The sequence below is a fragment of the Bombyx mandarina genome, chromosome 07 (genome assembly GCF_030267445.1).
Source record: "Bombyx mandarina strain Sakado chromosome 07, ASM3026744v2".
NCBI lineage: Eukaryota > Metazoa > Arthropoda > Insecta > Lepidoptera > Bombycidae > Bombyx > Bombyx mandarina.
The window spans coordinates 4,717,293-4,739,705 of record NC_143214.1 but is presented as its reverse complement, the minus strand read 5'-3'; the positions used below and the strand labels follow the sequence as shown (position 1 = coordinate 4,739,705).

At 34.7% G+C, this 22,413-nt stretch overlaps 2 protein-coding genes and 1 long non-coding RNA gene across 17 annotated transcripts in view; 2 read left to right on the top strand and 1 right to left on the bottom strand.

The window, feature by feature from the left end:
• The window catches only part of klar (klarsicht), a 326,898-nt gene extending 323,197 nt beyond the window's left edge, over positions 1–3,701 (top strand). For 6 of the 9 annotated variants that reach the window (XM_089728516.1, XM_089728518.1, XM_089728512.1 and 3 more), the window contains 6 exons: positions 464–642; positions 1,151–1,302; positions 1,432–1,636; positions 2,056–2,217; positions 2,330–2,427; positions 2,912–3,701. In XM_089728516.1, the coding sequence (XP_089584642.1) occupies positions 464–642; positions 1,151–1,302; positions 1,432–1,636; positions 2,056–2,217; positions 2,330–2,427; positions 2,912–3,167 (1,052 nt within the window). In that variant the 3' untranslated portion in view covers positions 3,168–3,701. The remainder of the gene's footprint in view (positions 1–463; positions 643–1,150; positions 1,303–1,431; positions 1,637–2,055; positions 2,218–2,329; positions 2,428–2,911) is intronic. The other 3 variants (XM_089728517.1, XM_089728519.1, XM_089728515.1) reach the window with 1 other exon arrangement.
• A 1,793-nt stretch (positions 3,702–5,494) lies between these two features.
• On the bottom strand, positions 5,495–8,149 carry LOC149502614 (uncharacterized). Its single transcript, XR_016323282.1, has 2 exons — positions 7,930–8,149; positions 5,495–7,438 (listed from the first exon to the last, which is right to left on the bottom strand). It is a non-coding gene; the product is annotated as an uncharacterized LOC149502614 (long non-coding RNA).
• A 2,501-nt stretch (positions 8,150–10,650) lies between these two features.
• Positions 10,651–21,202, top strand: B52 (serine and arginine rich splicing factor B52). 7 transcript variants are annotated; one of them, XM_089728522.1, is made up of 12 exons: positions 10,652–10,885; positions 11,871–11,999; positions 12,421–12,491; positions 12,995–13,096; positions 13,734–13,803; positions 14,348–14,507; positions 15,342–15,415; positions 15,961–16,140; positions 16,980–17,060; positions 18,705–18,857; positions 19,393–19,410; positions 20,097–21,202. In XM_089728522.1, exons 3-12 carry the CDS (start codon positions 12,467–12,469, stop codon positions 20,329–20,331), a joined length of 1,098 nt encoding a protein of 365 aa, XP_089584648.1. In that variant the 5' UTR covers positions 10,652–10,885; positions 11,871–11,999; positions 12,421–12,466; the 3' UTR covers positions 20,332–21,202. The 7 variants fall into 7 exon arrangements, with proteins under 7 accessions (XP_028030002.1, XP_089584648.1, XP_089584647.1 ...); XM_089728521.1 differs by having other exon boundaries at positions 13,716–13,803; XM_028174202.2 differs by lacking the exon at positions 14,348–14,507.
• The last annotated feature ends 1,211 nt before the right edge of the window (positions 21,203–22,413 follow it).

Sequence of the window (22,413 nt, the reverse complement as noted above, 5' to 3'; positions counted from 1 at the left end):
CAGATTATTATGTATATTTATACTAGCTATACCCATCCGTTTCGCTGGGTATTTAAAATTAACATTATTGTTTCTCACCCCCACAAAGAATCTCATCATTAACGCCCCCGCAACTGGTGTAGGAGTCCAACACTCATATAAATATTAGCCTATCCACTAAGTACATGTATTTTCTACATGTATACCAAGTTTCAAGTCAATCGTATGCATGGTTCAGTAGTTACAACGGAACATCCGTAAAAACCACTGTAGATTTATATATTAGTATAGATACAAGAATTGCTCGTTTAAAGATATAAGATATGTTATATAAAGATAATAATTATGTTATATAAAGTAGTATTCATAAGATAATATAAAAAATTTCGGTATTTAGAATAATTTTTCCTTTCGGCATGACCAAAGCTAAGGATACCGAAAAGTCTTTTTCAAATTTACAACGAAAGGTTATTTCTTTTTTTAGCGGTGTCGGCTCGTTGGTCGGCTCTGCGTGCAGCCGCCACTCGTCGTGGTGGAGCCAGAAGACTCCGCAGGGAAATGGCAGCGCTTCGGGAAACGCTCGACGATATCTGTGACCCTGCAGACTGCGCTCCCCAACCGCACACAAGAGCTCAACTACACAGGAGAATCGAAGAGTTAAAGGTAAATTTAAAACATATATGAACAATACAAACAATCAAACAGATGCTTTAAGAAAATATATGTACTCAGCTGCCAACACAATAGAAACTGTAACCGACGAAACATTACGTCATCCAAATAAATAATGTGGGTTTGGTTATTACTCATTATTATTTTTTCCTGCCTATGCTGATAGCCTTGAGAGGCTATTTCAGCTTGTCCTTGACGTGTAGGTGAGCTCACGGGGCTCAAACCGGGAGCGTTGCTAACACTGGCCCTAGCAAGCAGTGCTTCGCAGAATCTACCACCGGATCGGAAACGCGACCCACTGAGAAGATCCGGTGAGAAACTCAGTGGGCTGTGTCTGTGGGTTTAATACACTCGTCGAGCCCTTCGTCGTAGGTGACAGTTTCGACGGAGACGTAATCTCAAATAATTTTGCAACCACATTATAAAATGATGTTGCTTAAAAAAACTTATTCGTATTTTGTTATTGTCAAAATACAAATTCCAATAAATTTTTTCCCAGGATCGCCTATCGCGTCTTTTAGAATGCAAAGTTTCAATGTTGAAATTGACCGTCTCTGTACGTCGGACTCTCGGTGAAATGGAGTCAGATGATAGCGGTCTCGCTACTGAATTAGCAGCGTTATTATCCGCATGGGATGATGCGCATCAACGGTACGTTTCAACACTGGTCATTATTATAATAATAAATCTATAGCATATAGTAAACTAGCTTGAGTTTGTGATGGATGTAAATTAAACTAGTGCATTATTTGTAGCGTTTTAAAACACTTTCCATTTCAGGACTTCTAATGAACTTCTCTCCTTGGAAAAAGCAATATGTGCTTGGGCCGAATGGGAGGGTGCGCTCCGTGAACTTCAAGGCGAATTGAGGGGAGATCTAGCTACTTTGGAGGCATTGCGTGATCGTGGTACAATTGTTGGTGACCAAACCGAAGTCGCCACTCAGATCAAACAATTGGCCGCATCTCTGATAGAGAAAAAGAAGGTATAAATTAAAAGGCCGAATACGTTAGTACTAATATTTGACAATAGAACCTTAATAATGTTCAAAATTATAATTTCAATTAATTATAGTCGAATTTCGAGTACTACGGGACCACTAGTTAATACTAATAAATTTTTTTTTATTGCTTAGATGGGTGGACGAGCTCACAGCCCACCTAGTTTTAAGTGGTTACTGGAGCCCATGGACATCTACAACGTAAATGCGCCATCCACCTAGAGATATAAGTTCTAAGATCTCAAGTATACTTACAACGGCTGCCCCACCCTTCAAACCGAAACGCATTACTGCTTCACGGCAGAAACAAGTGGGGTAGTGGTACCTACCCGCGCGGACTCGCAAGAGGTCCTACCACCAGTAAAAATTTAATAATTTTTTTATAACGTTAATTTTTTTTATAGGGTAGTTCAACATGCGACTCCCTCTCGGACTCTGGTATATCGGACGGAGATAGTGAAGGTGTTGGCAGACGGGCGAGACGTCTGGGTGCTCTGAGAGAGCTGGCGCGTCGTTTGCAAGCGACTTTAGCTCCGAATTCCCCAGCACACAGGGCTATTGCCAAGGTACTAAATAGTTTGTCTAATTTTAAATCCACCTTGTTCTAGTTTTGTCGATCTGTTTATTGGACATTGATCAAGTGATTAGAAACTGAACGTTGCGTTTGTTTATTTTTAGCGTATGGAACAAACCGAAAACGAAGTACGCACCTTACAGGCGTCTTGTAAAGCGCTGGTTGAACAAAACATACCGGAACTTAAAATTGACGATGACATGTAAGTAATACCGTATTTTATATTTTTTTGTATAGATATGCATGTACAACAGTAAACTTCCAGATGAAGTTTTTGTAAGCAATATTAATAATTAATGTGAAGAATTCATTAATTATAATACTTTTGATATTGATTGATAACGATTTCGGAGACGAAAATGACAATTAAAAAATCCCAAAATAGTTTTTTTTTTATTGCTTCGATGGGTGGACGTGCTCACAGCCCACCTGGTGTTAAGTGGTTACTGGAGCCCATAGACATCTATAACGTAAGTACGCCACCCACCTTGAGATATAAGTTCTAAGATCTCAGTATAGCTACAACGGCTGCCCCACCCTTCAAACCGAAACGCATTACTGCTTCACGGCAGAAATAGGCAGGGCGGTGGTACCTACCCGCGCGGACTCACAAGAGGTCCTACCACTAGTAAAGTTTATTTAAAGTTTATATTTAAAGTTTGGTCACTAATTTAAATTTATTATAGTTCTGTTTATTTCAGAGAAAATAACGTCGGCCCAGTAGCTGGCAGTAAAACTGGTTCGGGCGATCCCGACTACAGCCCTCGGGGTGGATGGGTGTGGCGTGTATTACGTTCATCTCTCCCCATTCAGCTGTGCCTTGTCGCTTTATTGTTAGCCGCTTGGTTGGTTGAACGTCCACGATGCTGCGATGCTCTTAACTCTCTTGCCCAATCGTTAACTCCTCAACTAAGATACGTTCGAGGACCTCCTCCAGTTTGAGAAGCACGATAAATAAAGTTGTGGTTAATTAAGCTAGAATTCTAGCAGGATTTTATGGATATAGACACGGCAAAGGGTTATAGGCACATCCCAGTAGCACAATTTGTGTGATGCACTTTTGTATTTGCCATCGAGTGTGTTCCGAGTTTTAGCTACGTAAATGACGAATGGTATTTAGACAATATCTAATTCAATTTAAGAGAAAAGTAGATTTTTCTTAAGGATGTATGAGACTATATCTAGATGGTTTTTGATGACGTAATGAAATGCCTGTTTTATATCTTTATTTAATAATTGAAAGTTTAAATAGAGAAAGGACAGTAAATAGGTTTGATTGACATTTACTAACATATAGTTATGGATGTACCTTAAGGTATAAACGTAGTAGAAGAATAATGAGTGATAGTAGAACGAAAGACTAAGCGGGTCGCTATCACAACGAACTCGCCGACATTAGCTTAAGAGAACCTTAAATTTCAAATTGTTGCTCACAGCAAAAAAAGTTCAAATAAATTAAAATGTTCCAAAAAAAAATATTGTCTGTATCAGACGAAGTTCAAACTAGTTTTGTATTTTAGTATTGATTTTATCATAATACTAACATTTAACGAGAACGTAGGCTAGAAAGCATGCCTATTTTAGTACAATTATTTTTTTTAGAATACTAAGACAAGAATGCGAGTGTGAGTGATCTTTCTAAAGAAAAAAAAGACCTACATATCTTTATAGGCTTTTATAGAACAGCTATACACTGTTAAGAGATACTAGTGCGTTTTCAATTATTCTAATTAAAAACACTACAAAACAAATCGTTCTTTAAGCTCCACAGAAAGAAAAGACTGATAAAATGTAAATTGCAATGTAAACTTTTCATAAGTTGGTCAAAACTGTATTGCCATTTTACCTAGTACCTTATTTATATATCTATTAAGATTTTCCATTTCGTTAACATATACAATCACTTATATTTAAATAGAAACCTAATTCATTCTATAGAAACAGTGAAGTCAATGTAATTAAACTCAAATCAAAACATTTTGTTCTTCAAAATCCGGACTGTACATTTAATGTACCTTAATTATAATAAAAAACGAAATATTTATCCACTCTCAGCTAGTTTAACTAGTTTAATATCAAATATCTCCGTTACTGAAAGAAAAAATGACTGAAACGTTATGATACTTTCAAATGATTATTTATATACATTTATGTTCCAACACATACAACATCATGTGTAAATAGAACTCTGTTCAATTATCTTCAGAAAATAATTTCCGGTTTTTATAGATTTTACTTAACATTTTGCCATTTCACAAACTATACAGTATTATATTACACCTTTGTGCACAGCTAGTGATTTATGTATTAAGTTAACGAAGATTTTTTAGCTGTCTTAACATAGAGAAAATATATAAATTAAATGATATAGAATTTTTATATTAAAATGAAGCACATTAAATGAAGATATTTTTGACTCAAAATACAAAATGAAAACTGGCTGAGAAAATAAGGAAGATATAAACGTTGCAATCCCCTTTCAGAACACATAACCATTCATAGCAAAGTCATTCTTCACAGCTGCCATACAAAAACCAGAAGAAAACTGGCTTTGCTCAATTTGGAAAATCCACTCTTAATCCTGACCACAAACTTAAAACGCTTATATCTCAGAAGTTAATTAGCCAATTGGTTATTCAAAACACAACATGTGTGATTTAATTGCATTCTTCAGGAGGTCCTTTTGTTTTCATTATTTTATTTTTATTTAATTAAAATTAAAGTTTTAATTAATAAAAATAAAAATTTATCACTTTTAAAAGAATAGTATGATCAAATAGTTTTAGCCCAAATTTCACATAAACAGATTCAAATATACAGAAACTACTCATGTTTACAGATTAAACAAGGCTGACAAAAGAATTAACCATGATTTTGTAAGTGTGGAAAATGTATAATTTATTTTCTCTCCTTTACATTTAAAATAAAATCTATCTCCTATTCATGTTTAGCTATTAATTCATGATTGAGAAACAATTTAAACTCCTGTTATTTACTTGATTTGTGCACAATTAGGAGAATACTTTTCAGTTTTCCTGAACATTGATAAAATAAATACAAAATGAAACCATAAAAAACTATTCAAACATTCTTACGACTAAGAAAACTACGAAACTGATTATTAAAGAATAAAAATCTATAAGTATATTTGATTTTGTGAAATAAAAATCAAGGACATTAATTTTATTATGTATTATTGAATTGTTTAATTGAAATTGAAATGTGAATCAGATTATAAATTCTTAATTTTAAATGACAAATTATTTTAAAAAAAAATCAATGACAATCTACTTATTTAAACTGGTAATTTAATATTATACATCTTGGCCTAACCGACGACAAAACAAAGTACCATCGATAGAAGGCTATATAGTTATTATTAGTTATGTGCGAGTTGCTTGAGACACCTAGTCTGAATCCGTACTGGCCAGGTGCAGGCGAGCGTCTTTAACGTAATTACAACAATAAATTTTATTTCAAACCAAATCAGCGAACCCATTACATTTTAATGATTGAAATTACGTTTTTATTTTGAGATTTTCGATTAGGGCCACATCAAACATTCAGAGAAAATGACAACTGAAATGTTAAACACTTAAGTAATAGGTACGGTACTGTAGGTGCCTACTTAGCTAACTTATCTATTTAGCCCGTCGTAACAAGTGATAATGGTGAAAAGGGACGTCAAGGGAACCGTTGGCACACTGAATAAAAAATTGGGACTAGCCTGCACTCGGCCAGATATGCCAGCAATGTAGAGTTCAGGCAAAACCACACCTATGACTACTGCTTTCCTACCTACGGCCCACGCGCATTTATTACCGACATTACGGAATACAATATTATGTTATCGTGAACGAAAAATATTTTTGAGTCCTAAGTTTTTGTTTTAGTAAATGGCTCAATGTTAAACTGCCTTAAAACAAGTTTGAATGTGAGAGTGACTTAATATTTACTTATCAAATATTTAAAAAATAGGTCTTTTATAACCTATAAGATGTTTGTCTCTAGTATCTAAGTTAAATTAATTTCGCTGCAATTTTCAAAATAAGAACCTTGAAATCACGCCGTGTGACAATAATGTAAACAGATGCAGCGAAAGTCATTCTTCGATGTTATATTGGCAGGGCCTTTATAGTGTGTCATATTTCTTTTAATTTCATAATTTAGCTAATCGATATAATTGAAAGAAAATAGACATGCCTATGATGTGCATTTAATTTTTCGTTCTGCAGTTAAAGTTGTGAAGGCATTTTTTTTGTATGCGTTGTGGCATGTTGGCTTTTGGAATGGAAATAAAAAATTATAATATAATGTCAGTTTTATTTCAAAAATATTCCTACAATCATGAACCCTCTTTTCTGTAAGATAAGAAACTTTTTTTTTAAATCAATACACATAGCAACAATCTATAATATAGCAAAGATGGACAGGGTGCTGCCATCATTAATATTACGTTACCGGTACTGGTGGTAGGACCTCTTGTGAGTCCGCGCGGGTGGGTACCACCGCCCTGCCTATTTCTGCCGTGAAGCAGTAATGCGTTTCGGTTTTAAGGGTGGGGCAGCCGTTGTAACTATACTGAGACCTTAGAACTTATATCTCAAGGTGGGTGGCGCATTTACGATGTCTATGGGCTCCAGTAACCACTTAACACCAGGTGGGCTATGAGCTGGTCCACCCATATAAGCAATAAAAAAAAAACGTCTCCGAGGCCCTGAAATTGCCATGCTTTAAGACATCTTTTTTTGCATGGAAACTAGCAACATCTTGTAGCGGATGCCTCTAAACTTTTCTGTTGTTAAAGTTAAGGTAATTAATTACTGTATAACTAAACACAGTAAATAAAAAAATAATAAATCATACAAGTCTTTAGTTGTTATAGACAAATTGATTAAATTTTGTCAATCTTTAGTTTCTGAAAATTTACAAAATGCTTCATTAAAAAAATATATAGGATAGGTAATATGTTACTGCCATCTACAGGAGCAATGAAAAACTCATCGAAGCGAAACCATCTAGTGGCCGACGCCTGTAAACATTTTTGTTGAGTGCTTGAGTTGCTTATCTATAACTAATTTATGTGTATTATCTATGGACATCACTGTTGCTAGGTACGGTATCGTACCGTACGTTCTTCCCGAAAGCCATTGGAGTCCTTCTTTTTCTGAAAAGCAATCCTCTTCTTGCGATGCTATTGTTGCCGGTGTCAACTTTTTTTTAAATAAATAAAGGTTATTATATTCAATTTGAGAAAATGGAGCGGAATAAGGTGAAATCGATTTATTGAAATTTTAATTGAATAAAACAACATGAGATTTTCATTTATGAAAGGATGTCCTTTTTTGGTCAGGAGGAAATCACCGAACTTCCGCCCTCCACTGGGGATGGAAGGCGGAGGATGTCAGAGTCGAACCAACAAAACCTCCAGTCGCTCAACAACCCACGTCCGAATATCGCATGAGACAGAACTCATGAAAAGACAAAAAGTGGCGGGAAAATGAAGTATTTAGTACGAAGCACATCTCTCCCATCACCCTCCCCCTAGGGACACCGGACCGGCGATCATCGGCGTCACGACCAGCCCTCTCGGTCGGCAGGCTATCCGAAGCCCGCGATAGAATGTCCTAGCAAAATGGTGGGAATTTACTGAGACTTAGTGGACTTTCTTGAAGAAACTGCAAAGCAACGTCTAGTGACTTACTTTTTTGCCCACACTCGTCCACTATCGCAGGTGCTAAATGGTTAATAATTCATAATTATTACACGTTTCATCTGAAGAAACAATAAATTAAGAATATAATACGATTCCAACAACTTTTCTCCTGGCGTTCCGGCCAAAAAATCATGTCCTTCTTCAAACTAGGATTATAACGAGTCGTCAGTAAAGGTCAGCAACTCTGTTGTGCCTCTGGCAATGCTGGTATCCATTAGTGACGGAGAATATTGATCATGTAGGTTAATTATTATTGCTCACATCTACTAAAATAAAAAGAATATATTAGAACATAAAATCTAGTAAAATTAGATAAAATTGATTGATAAATTAATTTCTAATACTTTAGTAGATGGGCAAAAAGTTGAAGCATCTATTAAACTAGAGCAACTAGCTTTTAATTCTACCATTGAGGCATGGAGGATGGTAAGGAGTACCAACTCAGTCTATTAAAAAGTGTCCGCTGAAAGGCAGCCTGCTTCACTCTGTATATAACTGCTCTATTTATATTAGTGATAGTAATTGTTTTTATGATCGATCAATCACCAATAGTCGTCGAACAAACGATAATTGATCAAAATTAATTAATCTAAGCGATAAAAATAAAGATATCTAGTAAGGAGGGGCAACTTAAGGGTGATCATTTGTTTAAATAATTATAAATAAATAAAAGACGAACAAACAACTTTTACATTCGAACATTAGCGAACAAATGACGAATAAATTATTAAAAATAAAAAAAATCCGAAAATCAAAAAGAAGATGGCGTGAGGTGATGGTTTGCTTATTAGATATAAAATAATTAATAATTGGGAATTTAATTGTTTTTATGATCGAACAATCACCAATAGTCGTCGAACAAACGATAATTGGTCAAAATTAATTAATTTGAGCGATAAAAATAAAGATATCTACTAAGGGGTCCCACTTAACGGTGATGATTTGTTTAATTAATTATAAGTAAAGAAAAAACGAACAATTCGAACATTAACGAATAAACGATGAACAAATAATTAAAAATATAAAAATCTGAAAATTAAAAAAAAGGGGGCTAAATTCACTGAGCCTATTAACTGTATTATCTAAGCCACGGTGTACATAAATTATATTGCCTTAATAAAAAAGAAGATTAAGAACTCTTTATGGAGTAGAGGTAAGGAGAACCGTCTCTGTGTGAAAAAGTGTCCGTTCAAATCTAAATCTGCTAAATAAGGGCGGCGCTACCGAGTAAATTTCAAAAAAAACGTTAATAGTTATTAGAATAAGATAGAGAAATAAAAAAGGAGGAAAGAACTGTAAGCACTACAAAATCACAAAAAGTATATTATTTAAAGCTGATAAGAAAATGCAATCGATGTCTCCACGTTTTACTACAGTAAAAGTTTTAGGTTATATTGACGAAATTAGTTTTGACTACGTAAACATGTGAGGTCTTGTATATTACACTGTCATTAACTACTCTAGTCATTAAATATACTTCTAATTCCTAACTCAGCATACTTCAATCAGTTAACAACTGCTCAATTCATATCATACCCTGTGCCTATGCTAGCGCCATTCTGGAGGATTTTGAACTGTTATTTAGTGCTGAAAGTGGAACACTTTTTCAAGCCTCTCCCATATGACACGGTTCTCCTTACCTCTATCCTCCACAAAACTCTTAAAAAGCTTTGGCTTGGTTAGTACCTATCTATCTACAGAATGGAATCGTAAGAGGTAATCTTGAATATTATATCTACGGACGTAAGTTTCACAAACTTCAAGATGTCTGATTAACGTTTTACAAACATACCAAAGACATCGGTCCATAATACTCTTAATCTGTAAATTCAATTACGACATATTTCATCAGATATTTCCCAACCATATATCGTTTCTCTGTATTAATTTAAGAATGAATATGAATCTGTGAGTAAACTAGTAGCTTATTCAACTAAGCAATGATCACAATGGTTTTAATTTAAAGCCTCTTATAACATAAATATGAATGGTCTATACATGGAGTTGCCTTAATTCAAATGAAGTTTATTTAAAAATGTGAACTTCTATTTTGTAATTCAATCATTTGTTTCAAATATTGTTATTCGTTAGTAATCACTTGCATCAGTAAGTGATTTGTTTTCACTACATTTGTTCTTTTTCATCAATATGGACACGATAAAAATACGAGTAAAATTATGGAACAAGAGTTCCGTTGGGACAGTAACGTCGAACAAACGGCTGACGACTATAATCATAAACAAAAAAATAACGATTATTCCTTACTCTTTAGATTATAAATTATTTATATAATATAACCCCTTGCAGTTAGCATATAATGGCCAATAAAACCAATTAGGTATAAATTTTGTTAGTAGCGATCATTTCAGACATAAAGCAATGTATTAAAAGTTACATCTTCAATATCAATGTCTATATTAAAATAAAAATACAATAAGAATAAAATGCTAAGTACATGTACAATGTTCTAGTTGTAGACATATTACCGTGTGATGAAGTAACTTTCTGATTATTTGGTATCTTAGTAGACCACTATCAAAAGTTAAGCTTTTTGGTACCTTGACTATAAAACAGGATTTTATAAAACTTAATTTTCTCGAGAAAAAATAATGAATGTAAAGAAAACGAAGAAAATACACCTGGTAACCCTACTGTGTGTTGGTAGTGTTGGTATATAATAAACCGACTAAAAATACTCAAGACTTGGCCTAAAGGTCTAGATACCAGGCCATAAACTCAAAAAAAAAAGTAGTGTTGGTACCTCTGGCTGGTAGCACTGAATTTGTACTATTTCCGGAATCAAGAAGCTGTTGTGCGCGTCTGAGCACGTTGTAATTTATGCAAATAGTTGGTTTATTATGGATTTTGATTTTGATATTGAGTGATAAAATCGTCGATTACTTACTAGTTCAACTTTGAATCATAGTTTATTATTGTTTATTGGGTAAGTGTACCAGAATTCCTATAAAAAAGAATTTGCGGCGCGGTTGGGCGCCATATTGTTGCATGATTAGCTTTCGTGTAGCGTGTCTTCTTCTATACCTTCACCATCTTCTATACCACGATTGAATATGTAGCAATGGCAAGCTTGAATTTAGACTCTTAAGTCCAAAGTTTTTTAATCGTTTGTTATGCATTTAAGAAGTGATCATCGAGTTGCATATTGAAATTTACATTAGGAGTTTTTCTCACAGAGATCAAAATAAATCCAGTTCCGATTTAGTTGGGTGCAATCAGATTGGCTCCGATATATCATATGCTATATAAATTGATCATAGGACGCTTTTGAATAATATTATTAGCGTTATTTTTACAACATAACCTGAAAAAATCGATAATTGAATGGCGCGGGAAGTGACGGTGTGCTTAAAGGCGCACTCTCTAATAAGTAGCTCTGGAGTCGATAAGTCTAAAATAAATGTAAATTCGCACAAAATATTCATGATACAATATCGTGCCCATTAAAATAATATAATATACTCTTGGTTAATTTTGGTCAAATTAGATTTATTTATTTATTTAGTAAGTAGGCTAATAAACTAATAACATTAGTATGTGTACCTCAAAGTAGTTAACATATACAAACGGGCCATATATTTACAATATTTATTCTAAATATCTAGACGATAACCTGGTCAGTGGAGGTTATCAAAACACCCCACATTGTGGAACATTCTCAAATGATTGCCAGAAGATTCAGTTGAAATTAAAGAGTACTTAATGAATTTAAACGTTTTTCTTTAGGTATATGCTTTTGCTACCAGCATGTGGATTTTATTACTATTGGTTACTTGAATCCATGAAGATGGAGACGCGAAGGCTATTAATATTCTCACTATAGGGTTTATAAACTGGTGCAATATCTACTTCATTTTGGTAGAAATGTTGCTTTAATTAAACTTATATTTGGTATTTGTCTGTTTTCACAGAAAATGGTTGGATCACGAGTGTATGTTGGTGGTCTCCCCTTTGGAGTAAGAGAGAGAGACTTGGAAAAGTTCTTCAAAGGTTTTGGAAGAATCAGAGACATACTTATCAAGAATGGATATGGTTTTGTTGTAAGTTTTAGTTTCTTTCACATACTTTATGGTAAAAAATATTGTTTAGAGTTTATGTGATGTTGAATTAACAGTGGTCCCATCATATGAGAGAGTGCAAGGAGAATCTTTTGGTGGATAGGGCCCTAAAAAATGTTGCGTCTGTGGTCCACTCCCAATATCTACATATAATCAAAAGCCAGATACACTAAGGAACCTCATGTATGAGGTTCGGCCTATTGCTTGAAGACTCACCTTTGATCCCCACAAGTCTAGGTGGGCTGTGAATTTATTCAGATGTCTATCCAATATGTATGTATTATTTCATAAAATGTATATTAAACAATAATGATGGTTAGTTTAAAAAATATTTAAGCTTATCTAGAGACAAAAGTTATGACTTGAGTCCTGATTTTTTTTTAATATACTTCATAATTTTCAGGAATTTGAAGATTACAGAGATGCAGATGATGCTGTGTACGAGCTAAATGGAAAAGAACTATTGGGTGAAAGGTAACAAAAATAATTAATGAATAATTTGTTATTTTATCAGCCAGCTCTACATTTTCTGTGAACTGATGAAATGAATGAGATGAAAAATATAATAAATTGGTCAATGTTATGAAATGAAATATTTTTAAAATGTAAAATTAATGCAGAAAGGGTGCTAACATTTTATGTCAAAATAGATTAGAAGCTGGATTATTGGTAATTTAAAATATGATAATATTACTATTACTTATTTTATCTTTATTAATAAATAGTCATTTAGTTCAGATTTATTAATATTTGTGAGTTTAATTCTAGTAATTAAACTGTTAAATACATATTTCCAATGGTATCAGAATTTCGTAACAACGTTACTGTGATAAGATTTTAAATTGTTATCATTGGGTTTGGAGCAACTCATGACGTCTTTGAAGGCAAGTGAGATAACATGAATCTTGATCAATTTGAAGATTTTCGATCGGTGAAAGAATCGGGGGCGGATCTAATAGTTTGCTGGATTTACGCAGGGTGGTGGTGGAGCCAGCGAGGGGCATCGATCGCAGCGCTGACCGGTACCGGCGCGGCGACCGGCACTACGAGCGCTCCGGCGGCGGCCGCTCGCGATACGAGTGAGTGTCAGCTCTGTCGCTCTGTTGTAGGGTGATGCAGCGACAAGAACCCTCTGTATACACTATCCGTCTGCAAGCCAGAATGGAAATGCAATTCCAAACATGCATGTTTATTAACAACATGGTAATGTTTGACATCGCTTTTGGTCGTTTAATATCATATGTATAACAATTAACTATTGTCTTTTTACTGTACATTTGATTAAAACAAATTGATTTAAAATAATATTAATCAACATGATAAATCTATTAACTAAAGGCACATGTCCTTGTCTGACTATTTGATAAAATTTGTTTACTTCAACTAAATGTACCTATAAGATACTTAAACCGGAAAGTCTTTGTGCCGGTGATTTTATATGAATTTTATGTCCACTTAAATGGCGTTTATTTTTTTAAACAACGACATAATAGAATTATCAAGGTCAAAATGAAATATCTAGAAGTTTCAAGATAAGATATAAATCCAAATATCAAATTTGCAGAGATATTTTAATACTGTTTTAAATACTACTTTTTCTTTTGACCTCTTGATGACTTGTGAAATTTATTATCACGACTGTAAAATTAACCTGGAATGCATCCAGTTTAATTTTTGGTTTTGATCTATAATTTACAGTGATGACTACAATTATAGATACGGACCGCCAACGCGCACCGAGTATCGACTTATCGTCGAGAATTTGTCTAGCCGCATTAGCTGGCAGGTAAGCACCCTGCAAATGGATTACGTATCATCATTCATCACACATCACCAGGGTCGTGGCGCGGGCGCGGGCTGCCGAGGACACTGCATACTGGACCAGGCACCTACAACATACCCTAACTGGAAAATGAATGAGCGTTGGACTGGACCAATGGACCGATGGACTACTGAGCTTGGACATTTGATGAAACGCAAGAAGCATACTCACAATTGGCCAAAGAAAACAAAGATCCTCAGAGAAGATCCGCTGTCATTGAAACTTGCTGATGGTTTGGACTGATATCTGGTGGAGACTTTAAACAAAACGCATACCACAACGCACTGGGCACTCGAGGGCCGTTCGGGAATCTGGACCACATCAATCTAATATTTAACACAATACTTATCACTTGCTTTAATAATAAAAGATCAAAAGTTCACAAACCGTAGAGACATACTTAGTTTAAACATGACATTTGCTAAAGTTTGCATATAATATAATGTTAAATTGTAATCTAGTATCAGAGTTGCCTTCGAGCTTATGGAATGATTTTTAAAAACAACAGAAGGTGGCCAGTCCGGTCGATGTGCGTTGCGCTGTGTGATGTGGTCTCAGGCGATGTAGAGTTGCGCCGCGTCGTCCGGCGCCCGCATGCGAGCAGCCCGCCAGGTAATGTCGGGGCTACACCAACCGATGGACACAACCGACATCACAACACTTACATTTTAAGTATATCTTTTATTTTACTACAGTTCACAATGTTCTATATTATAAAAACTATTGTGACCTTCAATTTTATTTACATGAATCGTTTTGCGTTTTTCGTCTGCGCTGACTTGATGGTATTATTGCTTACATTGTCAAAGGCAGTTACGGAATGACAAGGCTGTACTGAACCAAGAAGATTTTCAAAGGAGATGCAGGATCAAAGAATGAATCTAAAGATTGTTATGAAGTCAATCCAATATGAAACTAATTTCCGAAGTTGCGCATCGGACCAGGGTCAAATAGCGAACTGAAGAAAATGCTACTTTTAGATGTTTATATGGAGAGTCCAAACAAGTCCGACCCAGAAGGAAGTGTCCACCATCCGAGGCTAGTGACTGTAGCTGGTGCAGGAAGTGACTAGAGGCCATGTGATGACTGAATCTGTGACTCATGATGAATATTGCCTTGAAAAGGATGAAGATATCCAGGGAGGAATTCAGAGCCAAAACATAATAATGAGAATCGAAAAGCAAAATAAAGGACATCGCACATATGAAAATGCGACATTTCTTAACATGTAAACAATAATACCTATTAGTAATCGCATACGAAAATACTGCATTACTTGCCTTTCATATTCATATCCATTATGTTAGTTAATTTCAGGAATGTATTGTAAATCGTATACTATTCATAAGATTTTTCATATAAAACAATAATGATGATATTTTATTTTAACCATCTTTCGGGGCTGAAAGTCTTGATGATACTATAATATTCTGATGAAGACCGAAGAAACAATTTATTCTTTTGATACAAAACAAAAAACTAAATGAAGTCTTCATTTACAGGATTTGAAAGACTATATGCGCCAAGCTGGCGAAGTGACTTACGCTGACGCCCATAAACAACACAGGAATGAAGGGTGAGATATTTTCTTCTTAAATACCCAAAAATTAAGCAAAAGTCAAATTTCCACAATATTTCAGTTACTTTGTTGACAAAGAACATTACCTTTGATTTATTCTCTTTTTGGTATTTTTATTCTATGAATTACTAAGGAATACTGTACAATGGTTGTGGTAGGACCTCTTGTGAGTCGGCACGGGTAGGTATCACCACCTTGCCTATGTCTGCTGTGAAACAGTAATGCGTTTCGGTTTGAAAGGTGGGGCAACCGTTGTAACTATACTTGAACTTATATTTCAAGGTGGATGGAGCATTTACGTTGTAGATGTCTATGGGCTCCAGTAACTACTTAACACCATATGGGCTGTAAGCTCGTCAATCCAAGCAATAAAAAAAAATCTAAATAATATTTTTTGATGTTTAGGGTTTTTTTTGTACTTTACGTACAGAAAACTTTATATCGTTTGGCAGTTTGGTTGTCTAGGTTTTCATTTTTGCGATGAGACGATTGCAGTCATTAGCTACTTAGACACATCATCAAATTAATTTATTTACCAACAGTGTGGTAGAATTTGCGACGCACTCGGACATGCGGGCAGCCATTGAGAAACTGGACGGTACGGAACTGAACGGACGGCGCGTGCGACTCGTGGAGGATCGAAGGTCGTCGCGCCGGCGCACGCGCTCCTCGTCCAGCCGCTCGCGCTCCCGCTCCCGGGACAGGAGGCGCTCACGATCCAGGTAACGCGATAAACGGTCTTAACTATACTGAAGGTTTTTTTTTTTTTCGTCATCAATGGAAATTGTTTTTAAAGCATTAATGGTCGGGATGTTAAAGAAATGTATATGTTAATACTTTGTATTCCTTTTTACGAATATTGCGCGGACGGAGAATTCTCACACTTATAGAGAATATACAGAAGGAGTGCAGAATGCTAAAAAATTTTTAAATTATGCATAAAAAATACATTAAATCAATAAAAAAACATTACACACACTACCGTACTGTGATGTGTGTGTGCATTACACACCAATGCATACTCTTTTGGTATTTTTTTTATTTGGCCATAGCCAAAATTATGAAGAAGAAAATATTATAGAGGTTTAATAGTCTTTGACAATAGAACCATAATAGTGTTCAAACTTATAATGTCAACTAATTATAGTCGAATTTCGACTACTGCGGGACCACTAGTTGACATCAACATGCGTTATCATTGCTCAACTTATGGCTTACAAATTGTGGTACATCAGGGCTTGAATAAATGGAAATGTTCAATGCATTTAAAATAAACTCATGAACGGCATGAGAAAAATCCTTAGCGGTACTCTGCTGTTTGTCTGTTTCTCTACCTCTGTTGTGTTTACTTAATAATGCACAGCTTATCAGCTGTAAGCTCGGGTAATAAACAAACTAAACAAAAATACTGACACGTTATATTTTTTTAATGATGATACTATATATTTACCATCTTTCGGGGCTGAAGAGTCTTGATGATAAAATTCTAACTGAGGAACAAACGAAAGTATAGTGTTTGTTCTAGAATAGGACATTATTATTAATACTATTGAAATTTCAGATCACGCCGTTCATCTCGTTCTAAATCTAGACAGAAGAGCAAGAGCCCTGCTGCTAAATCTCGCTCTAGATCGCGTTCCAAGTAAGTAGTCTTCTTAAACTTACGATATATTATAACTATGTACAACTAATGCTATTAGATAAAAATAATATAACATTATCGAGCCAATGCGTGTCTATTGTGACTATTTATAATTATTTGAAATCCTATGAAATGTAAGTACTAAGGCTAGATAATGTATAATAATAAGCTACCAATATGTTGCACCATAAAAGAAAATAAATAATATTCATTATCACCATAGAGTGTACATGTGTAACAGCTTCAGTTTTAACTCTCATCTGTATGACTCATCTAATCCAAACAAATGAATATTTCTGAATTAAAAAAAAAAATTAAAAAATTAGAGACGAAACAGGGTTGCATGTTTATATGTTAAACTAATTGAAAATTACTCCCAAAATGGATAGCGAAGTCCTACATGGATAGTGAATAAAATTAACACCGTGTTCTATTTGGCTAGGTGTGTTGTAACATGTGCTGAGCAAAATTTAAAACTGTAAGTATTTAGCCTTATGCTACACGAACACTATGTTTCACGTATTTGTAAACTTGTTTATTGTATGTAGTTAGTTGATTGCCATGAAGTGGGTTCTCATGATGGCAAAGTATTTAATCGCATTTGTTGGATCCAACAATTATAATCTAATTAAGAAGGCAGACGAGCATATTAATATGTACTAGCGGCCCGCTACTGCTCCGCTCGGGTCTTTAACGAAAAATTCAACGTTTTTTTTTTTAAATAAAAGAACTCTTATTGCGGCATAATTATACTAGTTAGATTAGATATATGCTGTCGCGACACTTTCTGTAAATAATAATGTGTTCTATAAAGTCGTAGTACATTATTTTATTCTATCATCACTAGTTTTCGCAGGGCACGCGATGTAAAGAATATTTTAGGTAAATTTTTTTACACCTCGGGTTACACTATTGGAGTTTTAGTAAGGATCCCTAATTATTTTTCAAAAAAGATTAGTCTGTCACTCGGAAATCAAAATAATTAACATATACTTAACCAAACGTGATCATCTAAAAATGTTTTTTTAATTTTTAGCTACATCACAATAAGTTGCTTGGTGTGTGGTTTGCGCAGAAGATATCACTAATTTTGTTTTATCACTCAGTCCCATTTGATTGTTGAGATTTTTATTATCTTTTGTCACACAGAATAACACGTAATGTGTTTTGCTTTTACTAATTATTGTTAATTTGACTTGCTTAATTACTTTATTACTAACTTACTTTACAGAAATTTTATGTGAATAATTTATCGTAGTAGGGGTATTTTTTTTTATAATAGAACATGTCAAAATAATACAAAATTAACAAAAAAGAAAAAATGTACTCCAACAGCAAAGTAATGCGAATCTGTTTGTTGTCATCTATATTATATGTTTTTTGAAAATCAAATTTTCTTTTTCCTACCTAAGCTGAGATCCTTGAGAGGCTATTTCAGCTCAACCTTAACTAGTACGGTAGCTCACGGGGCTCAATCCTGACGACGTTGCTAACACGAACCCTAGAAAGAGCCGTGCTTCGCAGAATCTACCATCGGGTCGGAAACGCGACCCACTGAGAATATCCGGCGAGAAACTCAGTGGTGTCTGTGGGTTAATTTACGATGACCGGGAAAATCAAATCTAATACATTTCCTATCTTTAGTGGCCGTAACAAAGACGAGGAGGGTGGGGGTCGCGGACACCGCGCCGGCAGCCGCTCTCGCTCCCGCTCCCGCTCGGAGCCCGCCCACGCCGACCGCAACGGGCGCCGCTCCGACGACCGCTCCAAGTCCCGCGACATCAAAGCCGACTCCAAGTAAGTCACTTGTGCTCTCAATCTTACGCGATGCATGACGACCGCGCCTCTTACTCTGGTGAGCTTTGTTTCGGTTTTTTTTTTGTTTTGGAAACAAAAAAAAAAAAAAAATTTTTTTCGTTCGCGTGCTTAAGGGCATTACACACGGCGAAGATACTATAAGATTTTATCTTAACATACAATACCGTTTGCTATACATTTTGTATGAAGATAATGTATTACGAAAATATATATTATCTTAACCATGTGTGATAGTTCATACAAAATGTATAGCAAGCTATATTGTATGTTAAGATAAAATATTGTAGTATCTTCGCCGTGCGTGACGCCCTTAACTGTTTGTATCACAGACGACCTAAAATCAATGTCGTTTCACGAGTGGAGCATATTCTCATCACTTGATAAACTATACTTTTGGGTGTTAATTTTACCCATATTGTTCGTTATGCTTATTATTGATTATACGACACGTTGACAGCACAACATAAAAATGTTTTTTATTAACTCTCTCTCCATGTTATGCTGCGTCACAAAGAGAAGTGGCCGTCGAGAGGTGAGCGTTTCAGTACACTGCATATGTGTAGAATAGTCGTATTTGTAATGTAGGCAACCGCTTTATATCTTGCCTATTTATTCTTCTTCTTCGTATGTATCACGCAAGTCGACGAGCAAATTATTTAAGGATTTATTTATTCAATGTTTATAGGCGCCTTCATTGATTCCTTGGTGTTTTTTTTAGTTAATTATACATTTAAAAGAAATTACAAGTCATGAAGTTTCAGTGAATCATGATTTATTAATTAATATAAATAATGAAAGATACATATTTTGTAGAAAATTTTTGAAAATTGATTTTTAAACAATTCAATATAATTTTAATACGCTTTTGTAGCTTCAGACGTATGTATGTTTGTAACGGAATTTTTGAACATGATTTTGACCCCCTTCAAAACGTCGGATTAACTCGAAATTTGGTATACTTTGAAGTACCGATGACAATACAATATTTAAAAAAAAGAATGAAAAAATTGAAATTCAACTTAAAAATTAAACGCTTTTTTTTACAATAAAATCATTTTTCCTTACACTATTTTTAATTGAAATTTATTCAAATTTATTTTCTATTTTTTATTTGGATTTTCTATAAAAGCGTATTTTGTTAAGTTTTTAAACTATTATTTATTTCTTTGAGCTCAATGCAGTTTATTGATATATTATGTTAAATTGGCTATTCAACAGGGAGAGATCTCGGTCTCGCAGCAAGGAAGCGTCCCCGAAGCGGGAGGAAGAGCGTCGTCCGACCAAGTCCCGGTCTAGGTCTCGGTCTCGCTCCCGGTCCAGGTCCGTGTCCCGAGGCCGGTCCGTCTCGCGGGACCGATCCGGATCCCGTTCTAGGTCCCGGTCTCCCCGACAGAACGGCGAAGCTCAGGACCGCGACGGCAGCACGGACCGCTCACCGCGTAGTGGTGATTAATATTAAACTTACAACGATAGCAATTAGACTTGAAGATGAATACTTTATTGATTTAATTGAAAGTTCCATATCGTGACTGCGATGTTTGCGTTTACTAAACATTTCGTCTCGCATTAAAACTGTATAATCTCAAAACTTACTAAATTTTACAGGAGAGTGTTTTAAAGGCTTAACATATGATATTTTTAATATTAGTCATCTTTGCAACATTTATTTTTTAGTTTTTACCAGTTACATTATCTGTCTTTGAAAGTAAGATAAAATTATGTATTAATTTTGTTAATAGCAGTTAAAATATAAGTAAACTAAAAAAATAATCTAAAACTAAACTATGCTCTTTTGGTCGTATTTATGAGAGAAATACTGGTGATACCAAATGATTCCGCATATTAACTCAATTTCGAATGTTTTTGGAAGTTTGTACACTTTTAATGCGAAAAGATGATTTATTGTCTTGTGAAAACACAATGACGTAAGTTTTATCTTAGTAATACATTTATTTGTTTGAAATATGAAATTGCACGCAATGTGTTTTACATATTTTTATTGTAACGTAGGTAGGTAGGTATGGCGAGGTTACTGTGCATGGCGGGGCCCGCTTAGAGTCACGGTTGTAATATTAAGATTTCAAAGCGCACGGTTTGCGATTCACTCTTCGTCACTCATTTGTCACGCGATATATAATAAATAATAGTTTTAATTATTATTTCTTTGCGTTAATATTTTCAGTTTTATAAATAAGTGTGGTATGTAATTGACCCTCGTTTACTAAATGTAAATCAAGTTTGAAACGGACTTAAGTTACATAGACAAATAAGTTAATTTGTAAATAGTGGATTTTTATTAACCAAATAAATGAGACGATTCAGAATTTTTGTTTCATTTGAAATCACGTTTCCGCTATGAATATACGAAAATACAGGACAGTATTATTTACAGGGCAAAATTGTATGCCCTTTATATAGGTAGGTGTATAAAAATATTTTTATAGGAAAATTACCCAAATTTTATCTTTTGTCATTCTCCGTTGGTGAGATTTCGTAAAGGGGAATGGCCATTATAGGCCCAAAGCGGCAAAGCGGGTTTATTTTACTGGCTTTGTTTTATGGATTTTATCCTCCCTTCAACGACAACTCCGGAGTTAAGGATCACAGCTACATTCGATTATGGATACCGATCAATAACGTTTCATACTACGACTGAAAAACATTGTGTGAATTGTGGTTTCAACCTGACCTGACAATACATTAGGTACTATCTCTCTTGTCATAATTAATAAATTAAACATTATGATAAGAAAAGTATCTCACAATCTGAAACTTTTTTTTTTTTTATATTTTGACTCGCACGGTTTGTGCATTTGCCACTACTAGTGTGGAAAAGGTGGGGAAACCAGTTTTATTTAGGAATCAATTGGAAGGTTCGAAATTTGGAAAGGATATGTACGTAAATCTGAAACTTATTTATATAGAAAACTAGCTGATCCGGCAAACGTTGTGTTGCATGCCTTAAATAAGATTTCTAGGGAAATTCTAGTGTAGAAAAAAAAACTCATTCAACCACATAATGCCTCATTATAACCAAAAAAATTTATCCAAAAAATAAAAATAAAAAATAAATGGTTGGGGTGAACAACCCTTATCACTTAGGGGTATGAAAAATAGATGGTAGCCGATTCTCAGACTTACTGAACATACTATTGATACACAAATAAAACCAAAAAAACATAACTGAAAAATGTATAGTGAGTAAGACAGGAGACCGGCTTCGTCCTCATCCCTACTACGTGATATTTGCTGGATGAGTGGTGACACCTGGCGGGGATAACTGATCGATTGATAGTTGATCAGTAGTCGACCGGCGAGGGCGGGAGATCAAATTGAATTTAAAAAAAAAATCATAATTAAAGGAACTTGAAATTATAAACTCTGAATAAGAATTTATCGTACTATAATTATAATATTTGATTGCCATCTTGCAACCTTGTTGCGGATCTGTGCATAGAATAAAAAAAATAAAAATCGGGATGGAAAAATAGGGGTTGATCGTGTAAGAGTGAAAATTGGGGAGTAATATGATTTT

Coding starts and splice junctions, on each gene's coding strand:
- B52 (XM_028174198.2), top strand. CDS start 11,874: ATGGTTGGATCACGAGTGTATGTTGGTGGTCTCCCCTTTGGAGTAAGA. Junction 12,492..12,994: donor AAAGAACTATTGGGTGAAAG/GTAACAAAAATA, acceptor GGATTTACGCAG/GGTGGTGGTGGAGCCAGCGA. Junction 13,097..13,715: donor GGCGGCCGCTCGCGATACGA/GTGAGTGTCAGC, acceptor TATAATTTACAG/TGATGACTACAATTATAGAT.